We start from the raw sequence: 19,174 nt of genomic DNA, 5'->3' as shown, positions 1-19,174 counted from the left end.
CATTGATGTGTCCAACTCGTTTGTGTTTTTGTGCAAATCTAGTTAAATATGCCTACAAACAGAATTTGCTATATTACACAAGTAAATTATTACCAGTGAAAAAGATGCAGGGTTGCCACCCGTCCCATAAAATACAGGATTGTCTATTCCTATTATCAATGTAAAGCTGCTTTGGAACAATCTACATTGTTAAAAGCGCTATATAAATTAAGGTGTCTTGACTTGACTTGACAACAGACTGAACTGTCTGGCCAATCAGAGCAGAGTAGACCAATCACAACAGACTGAGCTGTCTGGCCAATCAGAGCAGAGTAGCTCGTGGAAAGGAGGGATTTAGAGAGATTGATTCATCTGACGAGTCGATTGAGAATCATTGAAAATCTGGTGATGTGCAAATATATATTATGAGAAAATGAAACAGTTTTTGGACCTTTGATGCATGTAAACCAGAGGGTTGTTCCATAAAAGATGCTTAGAAAAGCGGGGATTAAACTCCAAAACCGGACTTGAATGAGCCTAACAAATAAGTTGGGGCTAAAGTGGTTCCATAAAAGGTAATTGAAGTTCACGCAATCTCACTAATTTGATCCAGGTTTATCAAGTCTAGATAATTGCGTGTGCACGCGTTTCTGAAGCAGCCCTAGAGGTCGATCATAGATCAAATCGATCCACCATCAAACAGCCTATATTTTGTGCTGTTTTATGCGTTTGTGACATGATTTTTTTCCACCTCAGTGCAAAACTTACATTTTACAGTTATATTCTCCATCTGTAAATGTTAGAAAGTCATGCAAATGTATCCATGTAAGGGCTAATCCTTTTCCAACTTTCTTTAGCCCGTTGAGGTTAGCAGAGGAGTCTCTCCCGATTCACATGTCCACAAAGCACGCACGGAGATGCAGTCATAACAAAGCCGCGATTTATTGATTACAATCTCCGGTTTACTTTCAAGCAAAAATATTAAATTAAACTTTACAAACAAAACAAATATTGCTGTGAGCATCAATACCATAGCATGCGATTAAAGAAAACTGTTGCTCTCAACCCTCTAACCTGTCTACCAAACAATTGTAATCCACATTTAAGACCTGCACATTCGCGCCGTAATGACGTGTCAAGGAGGAGGAGCAAGTCCATTCACGTGAACAGGTTAGTCCAAAAATTTAACATAAAAGAAAAATATAAAATAAGTGAATTAAACAATTTTGAATTAAATAAATAATCTCAATTTTAGTAGTGCACAAAAAATTCTAAATATGGCTCCTACATCCTGGCCCCTAATTGTTAATGCCAAAAGCAGAACAATTACAAAGTATAATAATTTGAACGGAGCCAAAACACACATCTAATACAAGTCTTGCCATATTTTCGAAATACCAAACCAAATGTCAATTCATATTGCATTTATCAAAACAATTATATTGCATTCCATTTATCAATGTCAATACATTGTCATATTTAACTTCCTTCTCTCTTTTTTATATCATCCTCATGAAACCCCCCCCACAGTCTATGCCATACATGCATTTAATGCACAATCCATAGGGAAGGAGATGAAGAGTCCAAGGGGTGTAAATGTGGTGCAAAATATGAGAAGTCCATGTATGTGCACATTTTTGAGTGTATATGTGGTGCGAAATTGAAAAGTCCATGTATGTAAAGATATGAACTGGTGTGTGTGAGCACGCATGGCTATGTACAGGTTTGTCAGGATATGTGAAAGCGTGCATATTGAACAGACTATAGAATGCTGACATTGCATTGTCAGACTCTTAAGCTGATTCTTCAGCTTCCAGGAGCAAGCAGAGTTTGGTGATGGGTCTTTGTAGAACAGCAGATCTAGTCTTCAGTATGACACTGCGGACAAGACCCTTAGGCCCTGGCAGGGTCTTCATCACACGACCAAGGGGCCACGAGTTCCTTGGTGCTGTTTGGTCTACTATGACTACTATGTCATTTACCTTGAAGTTTCTCTTGGTATTGACCCATTTTTGCCGTTGCTGCATCAATGAAAGATATTCAGTGGTCCATCGTTGCCAGAAAAGGTCTGCAAGGTATTGGACCTGTTTCCATCGCTTTCTAGCATACAAGTCATCCTTATTGAAGAGTCCGGGTGGCAAGAGAGGTTTGGATTTCAACTGCAGAAGGTGATTTGGTGTTAGGGGTTCAAGATCATTTGTATCACCTGATACAGTTGTGATTGGCCGATCATTGAGAATGCATTCGACTTCGCAGAAAGCTGTCTGTAACATATCATCATCCAATGTCTGTTGTTTTAAGACAGAAAGCAGTATTTTTTTTACTAGCTTGATTAATCTCTCCCACACTCCTCCAAAGTGGGGTGCAAATGGTGGATTGAATATCCACCTGACATGATCACTCAGCAAAGCATCTTGAATTTTGTGAAGGTCAATCTGGTTCAAGGTGGCTTCTAATTCCTTCTGTGCACACACAAAATTGGTGCCACGATCAGACCTGATGGTCAGTATTGGTCCTCTCCGACATAAAAACCGTCGAATAGCATTGATACAAGAGTTTGTGTCAAGTGTGCTTGCTTCTTCAAGATGAATGTCTCGGCTCACCATGCAGGTAAATATCACTCCCCATCTCTTCACATGAGAGCGACCTCTTTTGACTTCTATAGGTCCAAAGTAGTCAATACCTACATGTGAGAAAGGTGGTAGGTCAGGAGCGACACGTTCCTCAGGTAGGTCAGCCATTTTTTGTTCTCCAATTTTAGCCTGCATTCGTCTGCAAAAGACACAAGCTTTTATTATCTTTCTTGCAGAGGAATTGGCGGATGGTAGCCAGAACCTCTGACCCAATCTTGAGAGCATGTGATTTCTTCCTGAGTGTCCAACCTTTTGATGAATATCACGCAGGATCAGTTTGGATATGTGCGAGTCTTTGGGAAGGATAATTGGGTTCTTTAGACTCACTGGCATGGCTGCTTTGCTTAGCCTTCCTCCAATCCTCAAAATGCCCTCATCAATGATTGGATCCAGTTTGTATATGGAGCTATTTGATTTGATGGGTTTGTCTTCTTTCAAGAGTGTAATCTCAGAGTCAAAGTAGCGCTGTTGTTCATAGCTAATGATGGACTTCTCAGCTTCGTCCAGATCCTCTGGAGTTAATCCTTGTCGCTCAACTTTCCACTTGGAATCTATAATAATACCTTTATCTTTCTGATTTCGAAGCATCAAGAGTCTTTTGAGCCTTAGCCACCATGCAATAGCTCTTAATAGTTTCCTCCATGAAGAATAATATTCAATTATTCTGGTAGTTGCATTGTTCTGCAGGTTCAAGCAATTCACAGAGATCTCCCTTTTTACCTCCGTATCATTTGGTGAGATGTAACAGAGATCTTCTGGTACCTCAGGCCATTCAGATTTCTCCTTTGACAGGAAGTGAGGACCGTTCAGCCATCTGGTGGAATTTAGGAGGGCTTCTATCTGTAGACCACGTGAGCTGTCATTTGCCGGGTTGTCTCCAGAACATACATGCCTCCACTGATGTACTTGCGAGAGGTTATGTATCACTGCAACTCTGTTGGCAACATAAGTATGAAATCGTTTTGTTTGATTATGGATGTACTTCAGTACTACTGTACTGTCTGTCCAGAAAGTAGAATCATCCAGTTCCATGTGAAATTCCTTTTGCAACATTCTGTCCACCTTCACAGCCAGGGTCGCAGCTGCAAGCTCAAGTCTAGGAACGGTCATCCGTTTCAGTGGGACTACTCTGGCTTTTCCCAGTACAAAGGTAACGTGAACATTTTTGATACTGTTAGTAAGTTTGAGGTAACTCACCGTCCCATATCCAAGCTCACTCGCGTCACAGAAGTGATGTAATTCGGCTGTCTTTATAACACCAAAATTTTCAGGCTTCATGCACCTGTCCACTTCAAATCTGCTCAGCTGATCTAACTCTGTAAGCCATCTTTGCCATGGTCTCATCATTTCATTTGAGATTATTTCATCCCACCCATATTTCTCATGGCAGAGCCTTTGCAGGATTTGCTTAGCCTTGAGAACAAACGGGGAAAGGAAACCTAGTGGGTCATAGATAGAATTGACTACAGAAAGGATTGTTCGCCTTGTAGGAGCTCTATTTATAACTGCTACCCGGAAAGTAAAGACATCCTTTTGGATGTTCCACTGGATTCCGAGTGCCCTCTCAAGAGGAGGTTTTTCTCTGTCCAAGTCCAGATGTTTCAAAGAGGGGCTCTGCAACTTTCTGGAATAGTCTCAAGGACTTCAAAACTGTTGCTTACCCATTTACTCAAAGTAAATCCTCCTAGGGTGCATACTTCCCTGAGGTCTTTAGTGAGCTTGATTGCTTCTTCCACAGAAGCCACAGATTTGAGACAATCATCGACGTAGAAACTATGATTAATTGTGTCAATGACTTGTGAGCTGTATCGTTCAGAATTATCAATTCCTGTTTGCTTTAAGGCAAAATTGGCAATGCTGGGAGATGATACTGCACCAAAGAGATGAACATTCATCCTATAAACTTCCAGTAGCTGGTTAACATCCCCTTGTGGCCACCACAGGAATCGAAGAAAGTCACGATGATGATTTTGAACTCGTACCTGATAGTACATTGCTTCGATATCTGCCATTATTGAAATTCGTTCCTTCCTGAATCTAAGCAGCACACCAAGAAGTGGGTTGGTCAGGTCAGGACCTTGGAGAAGTTCGGAGTTAAGAGATTTGCCTTTGTATGAAGATGAACAATCAAAAACAACTCTAAGTTTTCTTGTGGTACACCCCATGATGTGGTATATACCATATATGACCATCATTCCTTTGGAGTTGTTCTTGTGGCACCTTTTCTGCGTCTCCCTTCCTCAGCACATCCTCCATGAACACACTATACTCATTTGCATAAGCAGGATCCTTCTTGAATCTCTTAGCAAGGTTAAGTGTACGTTGTGCTGTCACTTCATAGTTGTTGGGCAAGGTTGCATCTTTATCACGAAGCGGTAGAGGTAAGTGATAATGCCCATTTTTGAGTTCCACTGAAGTCGTTGCTATATTCATGAATATTTTGTCTTCAGCTGACATTTCTCTTTTCTCCTCATAATCCTTTTCAGGAAAGTCATGATTATATTGCCTGATAAGCAGATCCTGAAGATTTTCTATAGAGATGCGATTGGCCATCACTGACGTTAATCCAACTTCATCCATAGAGGGACAAGAATTGAGTGGGCCATTAACCACCCACCCTAGCACAGTCTTGACCGCATATGGTCCATTTCCTTGACTGTTCACTATTCTCCACGGTTCCATAGCTTTTGGAACATTAATTCCAATCAAGATTTCAATGTCAGCGTTGATTCTTTTCAGTTCGATTTCTTTCAAATAAGGCCATTTTTCAAGATCATGGTGAGTGAGTAGGTTCTCTTTTGATACAGGGATCTTGGGTTGAGTGTATACTTTAGGCAGATCTATGTATCCACCTCCATCAATACTACCTACTTCTAGTCCTGTGAGCTCATAGCTCTTAACAGGTCTCTCCTGCCCCATTGTTCTCAGAAGAATTTCAGTTCTGCGTCCTTTGGCATTTAGTTGATTCATGAGGTTCTCAGTGCAGAACGTTGCTGAACTGCCTGGATCAAGAAAGGCGTAGGTTTTAATGATCTTGCTGCCTTTGGCAACTTTAACTTGGACTGGCACGATTGCTAGTGCACATTCCCTACTGGCCCCTGTTGCACGATCAGCTGATACTAGTGCACTATTAACTGGCGTTTCTTTTGATTCTGTGAAGTTTGGGTTTGGCAAAATCTGCTTCTTTGAATTTTCATTGACAATATGGAGCAATGTAGGATGTTTTCTAGGGATGCACCGAATATTCGGCCACCGAAAATTTTCGGCCGAAAATGGCCCAAAAGTGCATTTTCGGTTTTCGGCCGAAAGACTTTTATCACCGAAACAATACGGCCGAAATGTTGTGATGACGCAAACAGCAGACACCGCGACCTGCACGTGCTTGTCTGAAGCAACATTACATATCTGCGGTGTGGACGTATTTAAATATATCTAAGAGTGACCCACGGACAGCGATTTTCAAAACACAGACATCCCAAGTCTTCCGGAAGTTCCGGGAGTCTCCCGCGTATTGATACCGGCTCCCTAATGCCCGCAAATTAGTTTAAATCTCCCGGAATCGCGAGCGAGCATGAGCGCGCATACGTAGCGCGCGCGGCAGAGAGAGGGAGCGAGAGACCTTTGCGTGTGTGTGCAGAGCAGCCGTCATTTCTCAGAGGTTTACCTGAGCTGTTTATGGTTTTTGCAACTCACGTCCATGAGCATATAACTGCAGATATTATTTTGGGCTATGGCAGTATTGACCTAAATGCACTTTGTTTTTATGAGAGAACATTTCATTTTTAAACCTTTCTCCAGGCCAGTAGGCTTTTACATTATTATTTAATGTACACATGAGTGGGGTCAAGTTAAACATTTAATTTTATACTTTGCAAATGCTAAATAAATATTTGCATAAAATTTTAATGGATTTATTCTTTGAAACTTTAATATTAATTTATGCAATTGCAATGCCTTGATTTTAGTAAACTTAGTACACAGTCATAGCCATAAATGCAATGGTACTAACAATAATTGGCATAATTTTTTTCGGTGTTTCGGTTTTCGGTTTTCGGCCTTGGTTTCCTCTTTTTCGGTTTTCGGTTTCGGCCAAGAATTTTCATTTCGGTGCATCCCTAATGTTTTCGTTGACATATCTGGCAAACCATTTTCTTATTGCAATCTTTGCTCATATGACCCTTTTTTAAGCATCCAAAACAGTGACCATTCCTTTTGAGATATCCAACCTTTTTGTCTTGGGATTCAGATTTTAATATTTTGCAGTCAGTTAGTGCATGGTTACCTTGGCAGAAACTACATGAGGTCAAAACAGCAACATGGGTGGTGCCTGCTTGCTGCTGCACTTTAGGTGCCTCTCTGCTTGTTTGCTCATTAGGTCCTGTCACTGTGGTAACAAAGCTGCTGCCCCTTTTAGGTGGTATCCTCAAGCTGGTTGTTCTGGATTTTACAACTGTGCCTTTAACAGGAGTAGGATCTTTGATATCTCCGAAAACTGGATGGAGTAAAATCTCAGACTGAATTTCCAGAAATTCTACAAGATTTCTAAATCTAATACGAGTATTCGTTCTTTGGAATGACTCAAAGGTTACAGTCCGCCACCTTTCGCGGAGCTTGTATGGGAGTTTGGATACAATCAATTTCATGTTTGATACAACGTCCAGTTCATCCATGTATTCTAGATCCTTTATAACATTGCAACATTCCCTAAGGTACAGAGCATAGGCATGAAGTGATTTTCCATCATCAGCTTTTATGGCTGTCCAATTCAGTGCCTTTTCAATGTAAGCATTTGCAATCTTCATTTCATTGCCGAAATGTTTCTTTAAAAGTAGCTGAGCTTCGGTATATCCTCTGTGAGCTTCCATGTGCAGACAGCTACGAACAAGGTCTCTGGCTTGGCCAGCAGTAAACTGTTCAAGAAAGTAGAGTCTATCCTGACTGCTGCTGGTCTTGTCTTCAATCAGATATTTAAAAGCATGAGAGAAAGACTGATAGGACAGTGGATCTCCATCAAAAACAGGAACTTCTCTCTTAGGCAAAAGAGAAAGATTTTGCTGCTTAATCATAAGATCAGTCATTTCCTTTTGCCTTTGAGCCATCAAGCTTAAGCCTCTGTTTGAGCTATTACTGACCTCCAATGGTGGACTTGCTGGACTTGCGGCTGCTGCTACTCGAGAGCTTCTTGATGGACTTGCGGCTGCTGCTACTTGAGAGCTTCTTTGTACGTGACTAACTGCTCTCTGGAGTGGAGTTTTAGGTACAGCTGTTACAGGAGCGAATTCTATTGCAGAGGCATCAATAAAAGTGGGTTCAACATTATCTTCCATGTTTGCATCATAATAGTCATTCATATCATCACCATTATTTATCAGCACTTTGATCTTTGCATCTGCTTCTGCCATTTGAGTTTTTAGTTCTGCCCTTTCAATCTTTGATTTTATAATGGCTTCTTCCATCTGCAACGCTTGTATATCAGGCAGAGTTTTGGCACGTGCTTCTAAAGCAGCTTTTTCAGCGGCAGCTATTTTAGCTGCAGAAGAGGCCTTAGATGATCTAGACTTTACAGACACACTAGAAATGTTTGAAATACTGTCTTTAGGTTCGACTGCTGTTAGTTGACTTTGTTGTTCTTTTTTTCCATATTTCAACTTCTTCAATAAAGTAATCGAAATTCATCATTCTAGTTTCAAACCAATCTACATGATCATTTTCCTTTTCTTCTTCTGCCAAGAGCTCTTGCACTGCTTTATGCACACTTTTGAAGTCGTGGATATAGAATAATAACGCCGACATGCAATCATCTACCTCTTCAACGATTCCACCTTCAGTAAGCAGAGCTTTAATTTCATTCATTTTCCTCGTGCATACTCCTAATTTGCCTCTACGCGTTGCAATGCGTGAATTTAAAAGCTTTTCGGCCGCAGCGGCCGTCTGAATCTCCTCATCCATAATGTTATACAGGACACAAATACTAACAGCTCCTTTAGCGTTTAAACGCACATTCCAAACCTCTGACGATTGTTTGTCTTACTATTCACGCTACATGCATGTTTGTTTACATTCTTGTACTCACAGCTGATGCGTTGTTCATTGTTAAATCGCGTCCATCCACTTCGGCCGTGAACAGCACAGCTTCCAAGTTTTCTTGAGAAGATAATCCAGTAAAGTCCTTTCTAGTTTCGTCGATCGATCTCTAGTGCAAGTTTTCTTTAATAATTGTAAGGGCTAATCCTTTTCCAACTTTCTTTAGCCCGTTGAGGTTAGCAGAGGAGTCTCTCCCGATTCACATGTCCACAAAGCACGCACGGAGATGCAGTCATAACAAAGCCGCGATTTATTGATTACAATCTCCGGTTTACTTTCAAGCAAAAATATTAAATTAAACTTTACAAACAAAACAAATATTGCTGTGAGCATCAATACCATAGCATGCGATTAAAGAAAACTGTTGCTCTCAACCCTCTAACCTGTCTACCAAACTATTGTAATCCACATTTAAGACCTGCACATTCGCGCCGTAATGACGTGTCAAGGAGGAGGAGCAAGTCCATTCACGTGAACAGGTTAGTCCAAAAATTTAACATAAAAGAAAAATATAAAATGAGTGAATTAAACAATTTTGAATTAAATAAATAATCTCAATTTTAGTAGTGCACAAAAATTCTAAATATGGCTCCTACAATCCATTTTACTGCTAATCTTCATATTGAACGAGCGCTGCTGCGCGCATGCGCGCCAAATAGGAGCGCAATAATTCTGACTAAAATATACATTTTGCTTGGAAAATTAATATGCGATATTTTATAACACCATAAATATCTTCTAATTATAATAATGTATCTTTAGGATGTTGGATAAGTTGCAGTGAACTTCTAGCGAACAGAAGTACTTTAGTGAACAGAAGTAGCCTAATTCAGGGAAGATTTTTTTTAAGAAATTAAATATATAAAGATACAAAATATAGTTTTGGGTATAGGACCTATGCTACTTAATAAAGATGACGTATACTTATTTAGAATGCTGAGAATTACAGCTTTTAATGCAATACTTTTTTGGAGAAAGCAATAATCCCCAGTTTTAAATGAGTAGATTTAGTTTCTAAAGTACATTATGGAGAGGATAACATGAAAATAAGAGCAAATGTATACATTTTGAAAAGATATGTGCAACTCTAAAGTCAAAGAATATTCCATAAAATAAAGGAATCTATATTAGCCTACATTAACTACATTTTTATATAACCCTCCCTCCCTTTTATTTCTAGTTATTTGTTATTTTATTTATTGAGTTAATTAGTATTGAATATTTGATATTTAAATAATATTACTTGAATAACTATTAGGAATTATGTGTCATTATAAGAGTTTCATATAAATATGTGAATGTTAAATTTGTATTAATATTTATTTATTGTTTTTTGTCTTTTTCCCCTTCAATCATATGTAAAAGTGTCTAACTATGTACTTTTTGGTTATTGTTCTAATCATGTGTGTTTTTAGGCTATGTGTCGGTGGGTATTATCACAAAAGAAAAAAAGTAGAAGGAAAAATAAGGAATATTTATTGGGGGAAAATATGATGTCTTTAAAGGAACTGTCCATTTGTATAATTGTGTTAAATGTGTTTGAATTGAAAGACATAATAAAGTACATAATATATATGCTAAAATATTTGTTATTTGGACATTAGATGTCCCTTATTTAGAATTTTAAACCTACAAGTATATTTTTATGATAGCAATAACTGTAAAGGGACTATTGTAATGGGGTAAATCAAATGTAGGCTAATATACTGTCAATTACTAAGCTCAGATTCATCTTACCAGTTAAAATTTATACTGTGTTTTTGTAACTATTTATTTTTAATTTTGTGATTTTAACTTCTGCTTTAAAAAGCTTTTTTTTAGATTGTGTTCTAATGTTCTTCTAATCATAAACATGTACTACAGCTGCCAAACAAAACCAGAGAGAAATGTATTCATAAATCTTAGAAATAAAGAATAAAAAATAAAGAAAACCTGTAGTATATATATTCTATCTATCTATCTATCTATCTATCTATCTATCTATCTATCTATCTATCTATCTATCTATCTATCTATCGTTCTATCTATCTATCTATCTATCTATCTATCGTTCTATCTATCTATCTATCTATCTATCTATCTATCTATCTATCTATCTATCTATCTATCTATCTATCTATCTATCTATCTATCTATCTATCTATCTATATTTTGTCTAATTTATCATTGTAGCCTTATTTAAGTTGATTTTCTGTATACTGTGTATTTATTTTTGGACTAATAGTGGTTAATAAAGTCCAGTAATAGTATGAGAGAGTGTCAGTGGTAATATCATTGTGTTCTTGTTGGTCAGTGTTAGAGGATCTGTGTAACAGCTGAGGCTTAGCCTGACAGTTAGCCTGCCCTGGACCAGGCTAGTTTCCCAGCATAAGTTGCCAGGGTAACTGAGTTTGAACTATTTTAAGTTTGCTTTATGAAACAGAATGCACATTGTAGTTTATATACATTTATTCCATGGCTTGGTTGAATTCCAATGTAGAATGCGGTGTGTTATTTCTTGATATCAGACCGCTGCGAAGTATAACACACCGTTGCCATGAAAAACAGAGCATTGCTATGGACGCAACCGTAGAGACGGAACGGACTATTTTCTTTAACGGAAGCAATACAATCGTTTTAAAATCAATAAACTCCTTTTTAAATAAATATTTTGTGTCAAATTATTGATTTATTTGGTAGGTAGCCATGTAATAAATGGGATAATGTATAGGGAGGCGGTTGTTATAGCGAATACAACCCCTTCAGGCTCCGCTTCGCGTCGGGCTCCCGTTCAGCCTGTCGGGGTTGTTATTCGCTATAACAACCGCCTCCCTATACATTATCCCTTACTTAGAGGGCAGTGCTGAGAAATGGAGACAAAGCACCTGGGTGACGGCCTTAAACAAAGCATGCAAATGAAGTATACAGCTATAGGAACCCGCCCCAGACTCTAGAGTGTTACCAATCCTAATCCAATCAGCATAACTATTCAGCGACTGGGACAGGGGCTCCAAGAGCCATTAAAGACAGAGGGTGAGAGTCTCAGTGATCTGACTCATTTAACTTACAATAGAGAGAACAGGACTGGCAGGAATCTCTCGCTGGAAACGTTGCTTAACAGCTGATATCATCATCATAACCTTAAATACTAAATTCCATGTACTCTACCTTAGTTTCTCATGTTATGTTATGTAAGGACATGAGATCAGCAGATACAGATTCTTCAATCTGTAACTCAACAGCACCTTGGAACCTATTTCCGGGAGTGTGTTCTCGGGCCACCAGGCACTGGTGGATTTTCCTGTGAGAACGGTGTCGTGTTAGCGGCCCCTAAGTTAATAGCTATTGATCTTCGCAATGGAAGTAATCAACTTTATCTGGACAATAACTTTATTCTAAAGCTGATGTAAAGCCTAAACAATCTCTGTTACTGTTAAAAGCGCTATATAAATTAAGGTGTCTTGACTTGATCTCTTCCGTCTCAAAGCTCCGCCCACGCTACTTGATTGACACTCCTCATTTGCATTTGATTTATCATTTGCGGTGTCCGTTTGAGCATTTTGATTTTCCATTTTCGATGCTGGTTTGAGCATTTGATTTATAATTAGATTTTTGAATTATACATTTAATTATGACAGGTTTATACAGGGTCAAAAATACAATTGAGTTTTAATTAGATTTTTGATACATCCCGAATGAGGAAATAAAATTGCATTTGATTTATCATTTGAGCAGCTGTTTTAAGACTTTGAGTTATTATTTGATATTTTTAAGCATTTGAATTTTCATTTGAATTTTGAAAGAACTTCCGTAGGTTTAGATTCAGCTAGATCTGCCGATACTAACCCTAACCCTGGTAATGCAGAGTTCAGTTAGCTTAGCTTAGCTTAGGTTAGGTTAGGGTTAACCCTAACACACAGTCTGGCAGACCTGGATCATCAGGTGTGTTTGACTGAGGCTGGTGGAGATAAACTCAGGCTACCTTTACTCTACAACCGTGAGTTTTACCTTTCCGCTTTCCATGTAGAGACGACACCGTTGTCGAATCGATCCCCGTTCGCACAGATCCGTGTAAACAAATAAAAACGCTGTATTCTGCTGCCAGGCCAGTAGGTGGCGTAAAGAAGTACTACTCACACATACAGACTGAACACATAATCACAGTTTTCACAAATTAGTGTTTGTGTGGTTTACAGAGATGATCACGGTATAGTTCAGGCCCACAAAACACTGTTGGCATGTAATTGAACAATCAAAAAACACATTTTTTTCCCCCATTTTTAGTTAAAACTAAACGGCTCCTAACACTTCCAGCAGCAGGATTGGACACTGTTGTGGAAAAATTCAGTATTTCTTATATGCATTTGTTTTGAACCATTGTTAATCTCATTGAATCATGTATTTCTGTGAGTATCTTAGCAGCTGACGGAGGACAGGAAGGAACAGACGCAATAAAACGGATGGGCCAGGGAGATTGTAAGACCTGGGCTCGAGAAATGGTTCAGTCAGGAGAATACAGGGGTCGTTCAGTATTAAAGTGAAGCCCCATGCCCTCTCAGGAGGGGAACAGGAGATTATTTAAGTCATAAATGGAAGCCTTTTGGCTTCTCAGGGACAAATAACAATTTGACCTGCCCAGGGGGGGTAGAAGCCAGTCCAAACCAGTTAAGATATGGGGATATCAGTAAGGAAAGTTACAGAAACTGGGGAGGAGGAGTATAGTGTCAGAGAAGACACTATAAAATGTCTGTTTTTGTTGAGTCTGTTAGGTTCTGTCTTCCTGATACCGGGAAGCTGCGGTAACTGTGAACAGAATTCTCTCAGAGAATAAACTTTTCCTCTTTATTACAATTTGCCTCTGAAAGTTTTCTTATGCCTTATGATGCTGTTTGATTAACCTTTGAAAATTGCCCTTACAGACACCCATCAATGACCAGAGGGTAAAAGACGTAAGATCATGAAAGATCACTGTTCTAAACACTTGTGCAAGGTTAGTCCCATCAAATCTGTGAAAGAGTTTTAAGACGGAGGAGTTTTTATCCACAGTAGTGAATACATCACCCCAAAACATCACGAATGAACAGGACAAACTGAGTGATTGCTTTACACGCCAGTATAAGGCGGCAGTTTTGGCCCAGAATGCCCTGTATTATGTCCAGAGATGAACCGTGGGCAAGTTTCAGATTTATGCATGCTGTTAGTGTTCACGTGTTCTGTCATAGGAATCAATAAGCTCAAATTATATAAGCATTTCTTTTGCTCTTTTACAGCAGTGACACAGACTTGACATGTATCATCATCAATCAATCATCTTTCTTTATTTGACAAAATCTGAGAAACCACCATCCACCTTCCCATCATGCACTGCTTAAAATCCATTTACAGAATAAATAGATGTAATACAACCATTATAAGTCTCGTCCTCAGTCAGAAAAAACGGACGAACAGAAGTCCACTGGACTCGGGTCAGGAGCCAGAAAGCATGTTTATTCTGTAGAGTATTGTGTGTGTGTGTGTGTGTGTGTGTGTGTGTGTGTTGTCCAGTCGAACAGGAAGTCCACTTTGTCTACTGTGACTGAGGACTCGGGTTAAGCACACGATTCCCGATTCCCCAAGCCATGTTTATTCTGTAGAGTCTTGATCCTCCACACCGTGTGTGTGTGTGTGTGTGTTGTCCGGTCAAACAGGAAGTCCACTATGTCTACTGTGACTGAGGACTCGGGTTAAACACACGATTCCCGATTCCCCAAGCCATGTTTATTCTGTAGAGTCTTGATCCTCCAGGACTACAATAACAACCAGCTAAACCTAGCAGAGACAGGAAGTGATGCATTTCACTGTGTGTGTGTCTGTGAGAGAGTGTGTGGGGGGTTAACCGTCTTCTGTGTAATGTGTGTGTGGTGGTTAACTGGCCTCCTGAGGGTCGGTTTGGGGGACTGCTGATGACATCACTAGGGTCACGGCACCACCGGAGGCTTTAAACGAGCAGGTCGAGCAGATGTAGTCCTCGTTCTCCGCCATCTCACACGTCACGCCCACACACACCTGATGAAACCACTCGTCACAGCCGCCGTCACACTGGACCCAGTCCACCTGAACACACACACACACACACACACACAGCAGTGGACATGAGTTACGCCCCTCTCGCCTTTCTGCTAACCTATCACAGCATTAGAAGACTAGTGTTAGGTGGAGAACGGAGTGAATGAGTGAATGAAGGTGGAGAACGGTGTAGGAGACTCACCTTGTCCCTGCAGGGCCTCTGGAGAACACTGTGGCTCAGAGTGAATGTGTGAAAGGTGGAGAACGGAGTGAATGGGTGAATGAAGGTGGAGAGCGGGTGTGGGAGACTCACCTTGTCCCTGCAGGGCCTCTGGAGAACACTGTGGCTCAGAGTGAATGTGTGAAAGGTGGAGAACGGAGTGAATGGGTGAATGAAGGTGGAGAACGGTGTAGGAGACTCACCTTGTCCCTGCAGGGCCTCTGGAGAACACTGTGGCTCAGAGTGAATGTGTGAAAGGTGGAGAACGGAGTGAATGAGTGAATGAAGGTGGAGAACGGTGTAGGAGACTCACCTTGTCCCTGCAGGGCCTCTGGAGAACACTGTGGCTCAGAGTGAATGTGTGAAAGGTGGAGAACGGAGTGAATGAGTGAATGAAGGTGGAGAACGGTGTGGGAGACTCACCTTGTCCCTGCAGGGCCTCTGGCAGCTGCTGGCGGAGCACACGGCGTTCTCGTCGTTGGAGTCCTCCGCTCCGGACCAGTCGTACTTGGAGGGAATGTCCAGGATCTTGCGGGTCTGGGTCTGGGTCTTCTTCTCTAGCGCCTCCTCCCGGGCGGCCGCCTTCTCCTTCCTCTTGCGCTCCTTCTCCTGCTTCGCGATCCGCTTGGCCAGCGCCTTCAGCTCACGGGACCGGTCCGGGCTCAGCTTCAGCTTCTTCTTCCGGGGCTTGAGCTCCAGAACCCTGGGCTTGGGCCGGGCCTCCATCAGCAGCTGCTGCTCCGCTCGCTCCAGCTTCCTCTTCCTCTTCTTCTCCGCGTCCTTCAGCTTCAGCTTCACGGGTTTGTCCAGCACCGAGTCCTCGGGCTGCGGAAGGGAGGAGAACCACAGGTTAAACACCTCAATCTGTCACCGGGACAGGACCGCAGCACACTTTATAAAGACAAAATCAAGGCTTTTTAACAACTCAAGAAATACAAATGTATGCAATACTGAAACATTTTCTTTTTTCTATTTTCAAAGCTTTGCTGATAATAATTAGATGATATTTTGCTGAGTGTGTTTTGTGCTGGTACCATGGCTGGTTTAGACAGCTAACTCATGAAGACATATTATTCATATTATATGCAGTGGTCAGTGATAACAATTAATTGTTTTATTAAGGAGTAGTATTTGCCACCTTAAATTGGCATTGTTACCTACACAAGGGCATTTTTGTTTTTAAAACTCATTAGATGTATGCATCATCTTTTATGTCAAATTCTAGCATTCAAATTAAATTATATTAGAATAATAACAGCATAGGGCTTTTACCAGGCAAATGAAATAATTAAATCAGTGTCAGTGTGAGTGACCGGAGCAGTGTCAGTGTAAACACCACTGGGAGAGGCGGCGGGGTCTCTGACCTCCATGGCCTGCAGGAAGCGGTCCTCTGCGGGCGGGTGCGTGGCCTGCAGGATCCTCCAGATGTGCTGGGTCTCGTCGAGCGACACCTCCAGCAGGTCGCCCTCCATCATCAGCTCCTCCAGCTGCAGCGTGGCCGTCGGGGACAGCTCCAGCACCGGCGGCTCCAGGCTACGGGGAACCAGCGGGGTCTTCCTCGGCTGCTTGCGGGAGCCGGCCGGGTCTGAGGAGGACAACAGGAGGTCAGGAGAACAGGAGATCAGGTGTGTGTGTGTCAGGTCTGAGGAGGAGAACAGGAGATCAGGTGTGTGTGTGTGTGTGTGTGTGAGTGTGTGGGCTTCCTCGGCTGCTTGCGGGAGCCGGCCGGGTCTGAGGAGGACAACAGGAGGTCAGGAGAACAGGAGATCAGGTGTGTGTGTGTCAGGTCTGAGGAGGAGAACAGGAGATCAGGTGTGTGTGTGTGTGTGTGTGTGTGTGTGTGTGTGTGTGTGTGGAGGCTTCCTCGGCTGCTTGCGGGAGCCGGCCGGGACTGAGGAGGAGATCAGGAGGTGTGTGTGCAGGAGTCTCACTCTGAGGAACAGACTTCGAGGCGGAGGAGTATGCGTGCTCGGCACAGAACGACGGGGTCGTCGGCCACATGTGGCTCACCACCTCCTCAGACTTCACTGGGATCTCCTCGTCGCAGAACAAGTACGGCTTCACCTCTCCCGAGTCCTGAGAATAGAAACACTGAGATGACAGAGGAACTGCACCACATCACAGTGAGATGTTCACCATAAACATCCTGACAGCAGCACTACATCATAACACTCATACACAGTGGTCCTCAGGACCACAGTGGTCACCTGACCTGTAAGGTCCTCAACAAGACACTCGTTTAGGGGAATCGTTCATGTCTGGACTCATCCCACGCTGAACTCTGAGTGTTAGAGGTTTGAGCACTAGCGATGTGAGCTTCATCACGTACCTTGACGTCATAGCCGTAGGTCTCTCTGATGTCCTCGTCGGAGTCGGTCTCCTCATCATCGTAGTCCCCCGAGGGCCGTGGAGACGTGGCCCTGCTGAAGCCGGCCTGCTGGAAGGTCTGGATGTGGCCCTGTGAGCGAAACAGAGTTAGTCAGGGCTCACTCGTGCACTCAGACGAGGCGTGTGTGTGAGACGGCACGTGCCTGCAGGTCAGGGTTGGCGGCCGCCTTCTGAAGCTCGGCAGTGATGATCTTCTCGGTCTTCTCACGCGCGGCCAGCTCCACCATGCGCTGGCTGAGCACCGAGAGCTTGGCCAGGGCGGAGGACAGCTCGTCGGTGGCCAGGGCCTGTCGAGCGCGGTCCTGCCAGCCCATGGCTCTCTCCGTCAGGCACTGCAGCGCCTCGCCCTCCGGCAGCCGCACCGACAGCTTCTGCAGAGACACCAGCAGCGCCAGGATGGTCTCCAGTCGGGGCCGGCGTGAGCGCTGGCACAGCGGGCACAGGAACTTGGCCTCCTTGCTGGCCGCCAGCCTCTTCTGCGAGCCGGCTTTGGGCAGGGGCACGCAGGCGCCGTGGAACCAGTCCTTGCACAGCTCGCACTGCAGCATGAAGCCGCCGGCCGGCTTGCGGCACAGGCAGAACTTCGCCTCCTCCGTGCGCTCCAGCAGGGCCATCTTGGCCAGGTTGGCGGCGCGCAGCGAGTGGATGGCCTGCACCTCCTGCTGCTCGCGGGCCTTGAAGGCGGCCACAACGGCGGCGGGGTCACGCACCTCCTCCACGCCCTCCTCCGGGTCGCTCGCTCCCTCCAGATCCAGGCCGGCGCGCTCCTTCTCCAGCAGCTCCTTCACACGCTTGCGCTTGCTCTTGCTGGAGCCATACACGCCGACGTCCACACGCGGGCTGAGCACCTGGAAGAGTTCCAGCACAGGTGAGTGCAGATCAACACCACAACACCTCACATCAACATGCAGCTACTTCTGAAGAAAACTCACATTCATCTCTATAGCGCTCTTCACAATACACACCCTCTCAAAGCTTTTCATGCAGTTAGCTAGCATCCTGTGTTCAAGGCAAAAAGTGTGCATTAGCGCACCGTTTCTCAGAGAGTGCAGAACGCTTGAGTGGTCAAACTGGCATGACTTATAAAGTTGTGCTAATTATACGCTGTGCAACTGGATTATGGTGCCATGTGGTGATTTTAAGCTGTTTGCACATTTTGAGAGAGAGAGAGCTGTTTGTGAAATCACTTCTCACAAGAAGTTGGAGCTGTTCTGTTGCAGAGCGCAAGGCACTGCAGCGGGTGGTGAAAACCGCCCAGCGCATCACTGGGACTCCACTACCTGCCATCGAGCACATCCAGAGGAAACGCTGTCTGCATCGAGCTCGCAGCATCCTTAAGGACTCCTCTCACCCAGCCCACAGACTGTTTTCTCTCCTGCCCTCCGGCAGGCGTTTCAGGTGCCTCCGGACCAGGACCAGCAGACTAAAGAACAGTTTTTTCCCCAGAGCTGTCTCTTTATTAAACTCTAACCCTCATTGATCCCACTCCCCTTATATACTGATTGACTCTCCTCTCCCTCCTCACACCTGCCTCCATTTTGTTATTTGCAATACTATAATGTTCATTTGCACTGCTGACTGCTGACTGTTATTACAGTAACAACTGTTTACATATGCATCTTGCACTACTACCTTGACTGGAATATGCTCAATTTGCACTGCCGACTGTTTATTTACAGTACCGACTGTTTATATATACATTGCAATATCGTACCTTAACTGTAATATGCAATTACTTTCCACTGCACTTTCACTCGGATAGCTTCTGTCCAAACTTTATTTGCACTACTTTAAATCCATTGTTATACTGCTCATTAGCCTAACTTATACATATATCTATTTGTTA

General features: G+C 42.8%; 1 protein-coding gene across 3 annotated transcripts in view; it reads right to left on the bottom strand.

The window, feature by feature from the left end:
- Positions 1 to 13,966: 13,966 nt before the first annotated feature.
- kdm5a (lysine demethylase 5A) overlaps positions 13,967 to 19,174 on the bottom strand; it is a 37,439-nt gene continuing 32,231 nt past the window's right edge. Inside the window, exons 22-28 of one of the 3 annotated variants that reach the window (XR_014627288.1) lie at positions 17,472 to 18,176; positions 17,270 to 17,398; positions 16,872 to 17,016; positions 16,305 to 16,525; positions 15,364 to 15,765; positions 14,381 to 14,768; positions 13,967 to 14,244 (exon numbers count right to left, since the gene is read on the bottom strand). Coding sequence is in view for 2 of the 3 variants with exons in the window: in XM_084408307.1 (XP_084264433.1) it covers positions 14,580 to 14,768; positions 15,364 to 15,765; positions 16,305 to 16,525; positions 16,872 to 17,016; positions 17,270 to 17,398; positions 17,472 to 18,176 (1,791 nt within the window). In the remaining variant the exon portion in view is untranslated. Of the gene's footprint in view, positions 14,769 to 15,363; positions 15,766 to 16,304; positions 16,526 to 16,561; positions 16,672 to 16,871; positions 17,017 to 17,269; positions 17,399 to 17,471; positions 18,177 to 19,174 lie in introns of those variants that run through there. The other 2 variants (XM_084408307.1, XM_084408308.1) reach the window with 2 other exon arrangements.

The sequence above is a fragment of the Rutilus rutilus genome, assembly GCF_951802725.1.
Source record: "Rutilus rutilus genome assembly, chromosome: 4".
Classification (NCBI taxonomy): domain Eukaryota; kingdom Metazoa; phylum Chordata; class Actinopteri; order Cypriniformes; family Leuciscidae; genus Rutilus; species Rutilus rutilus.
The sequence above is the reverse complement of the archived record's forward strand: the minus strand, read 5'-3'. Positions and strand labels throughout refer to the sequence as shown.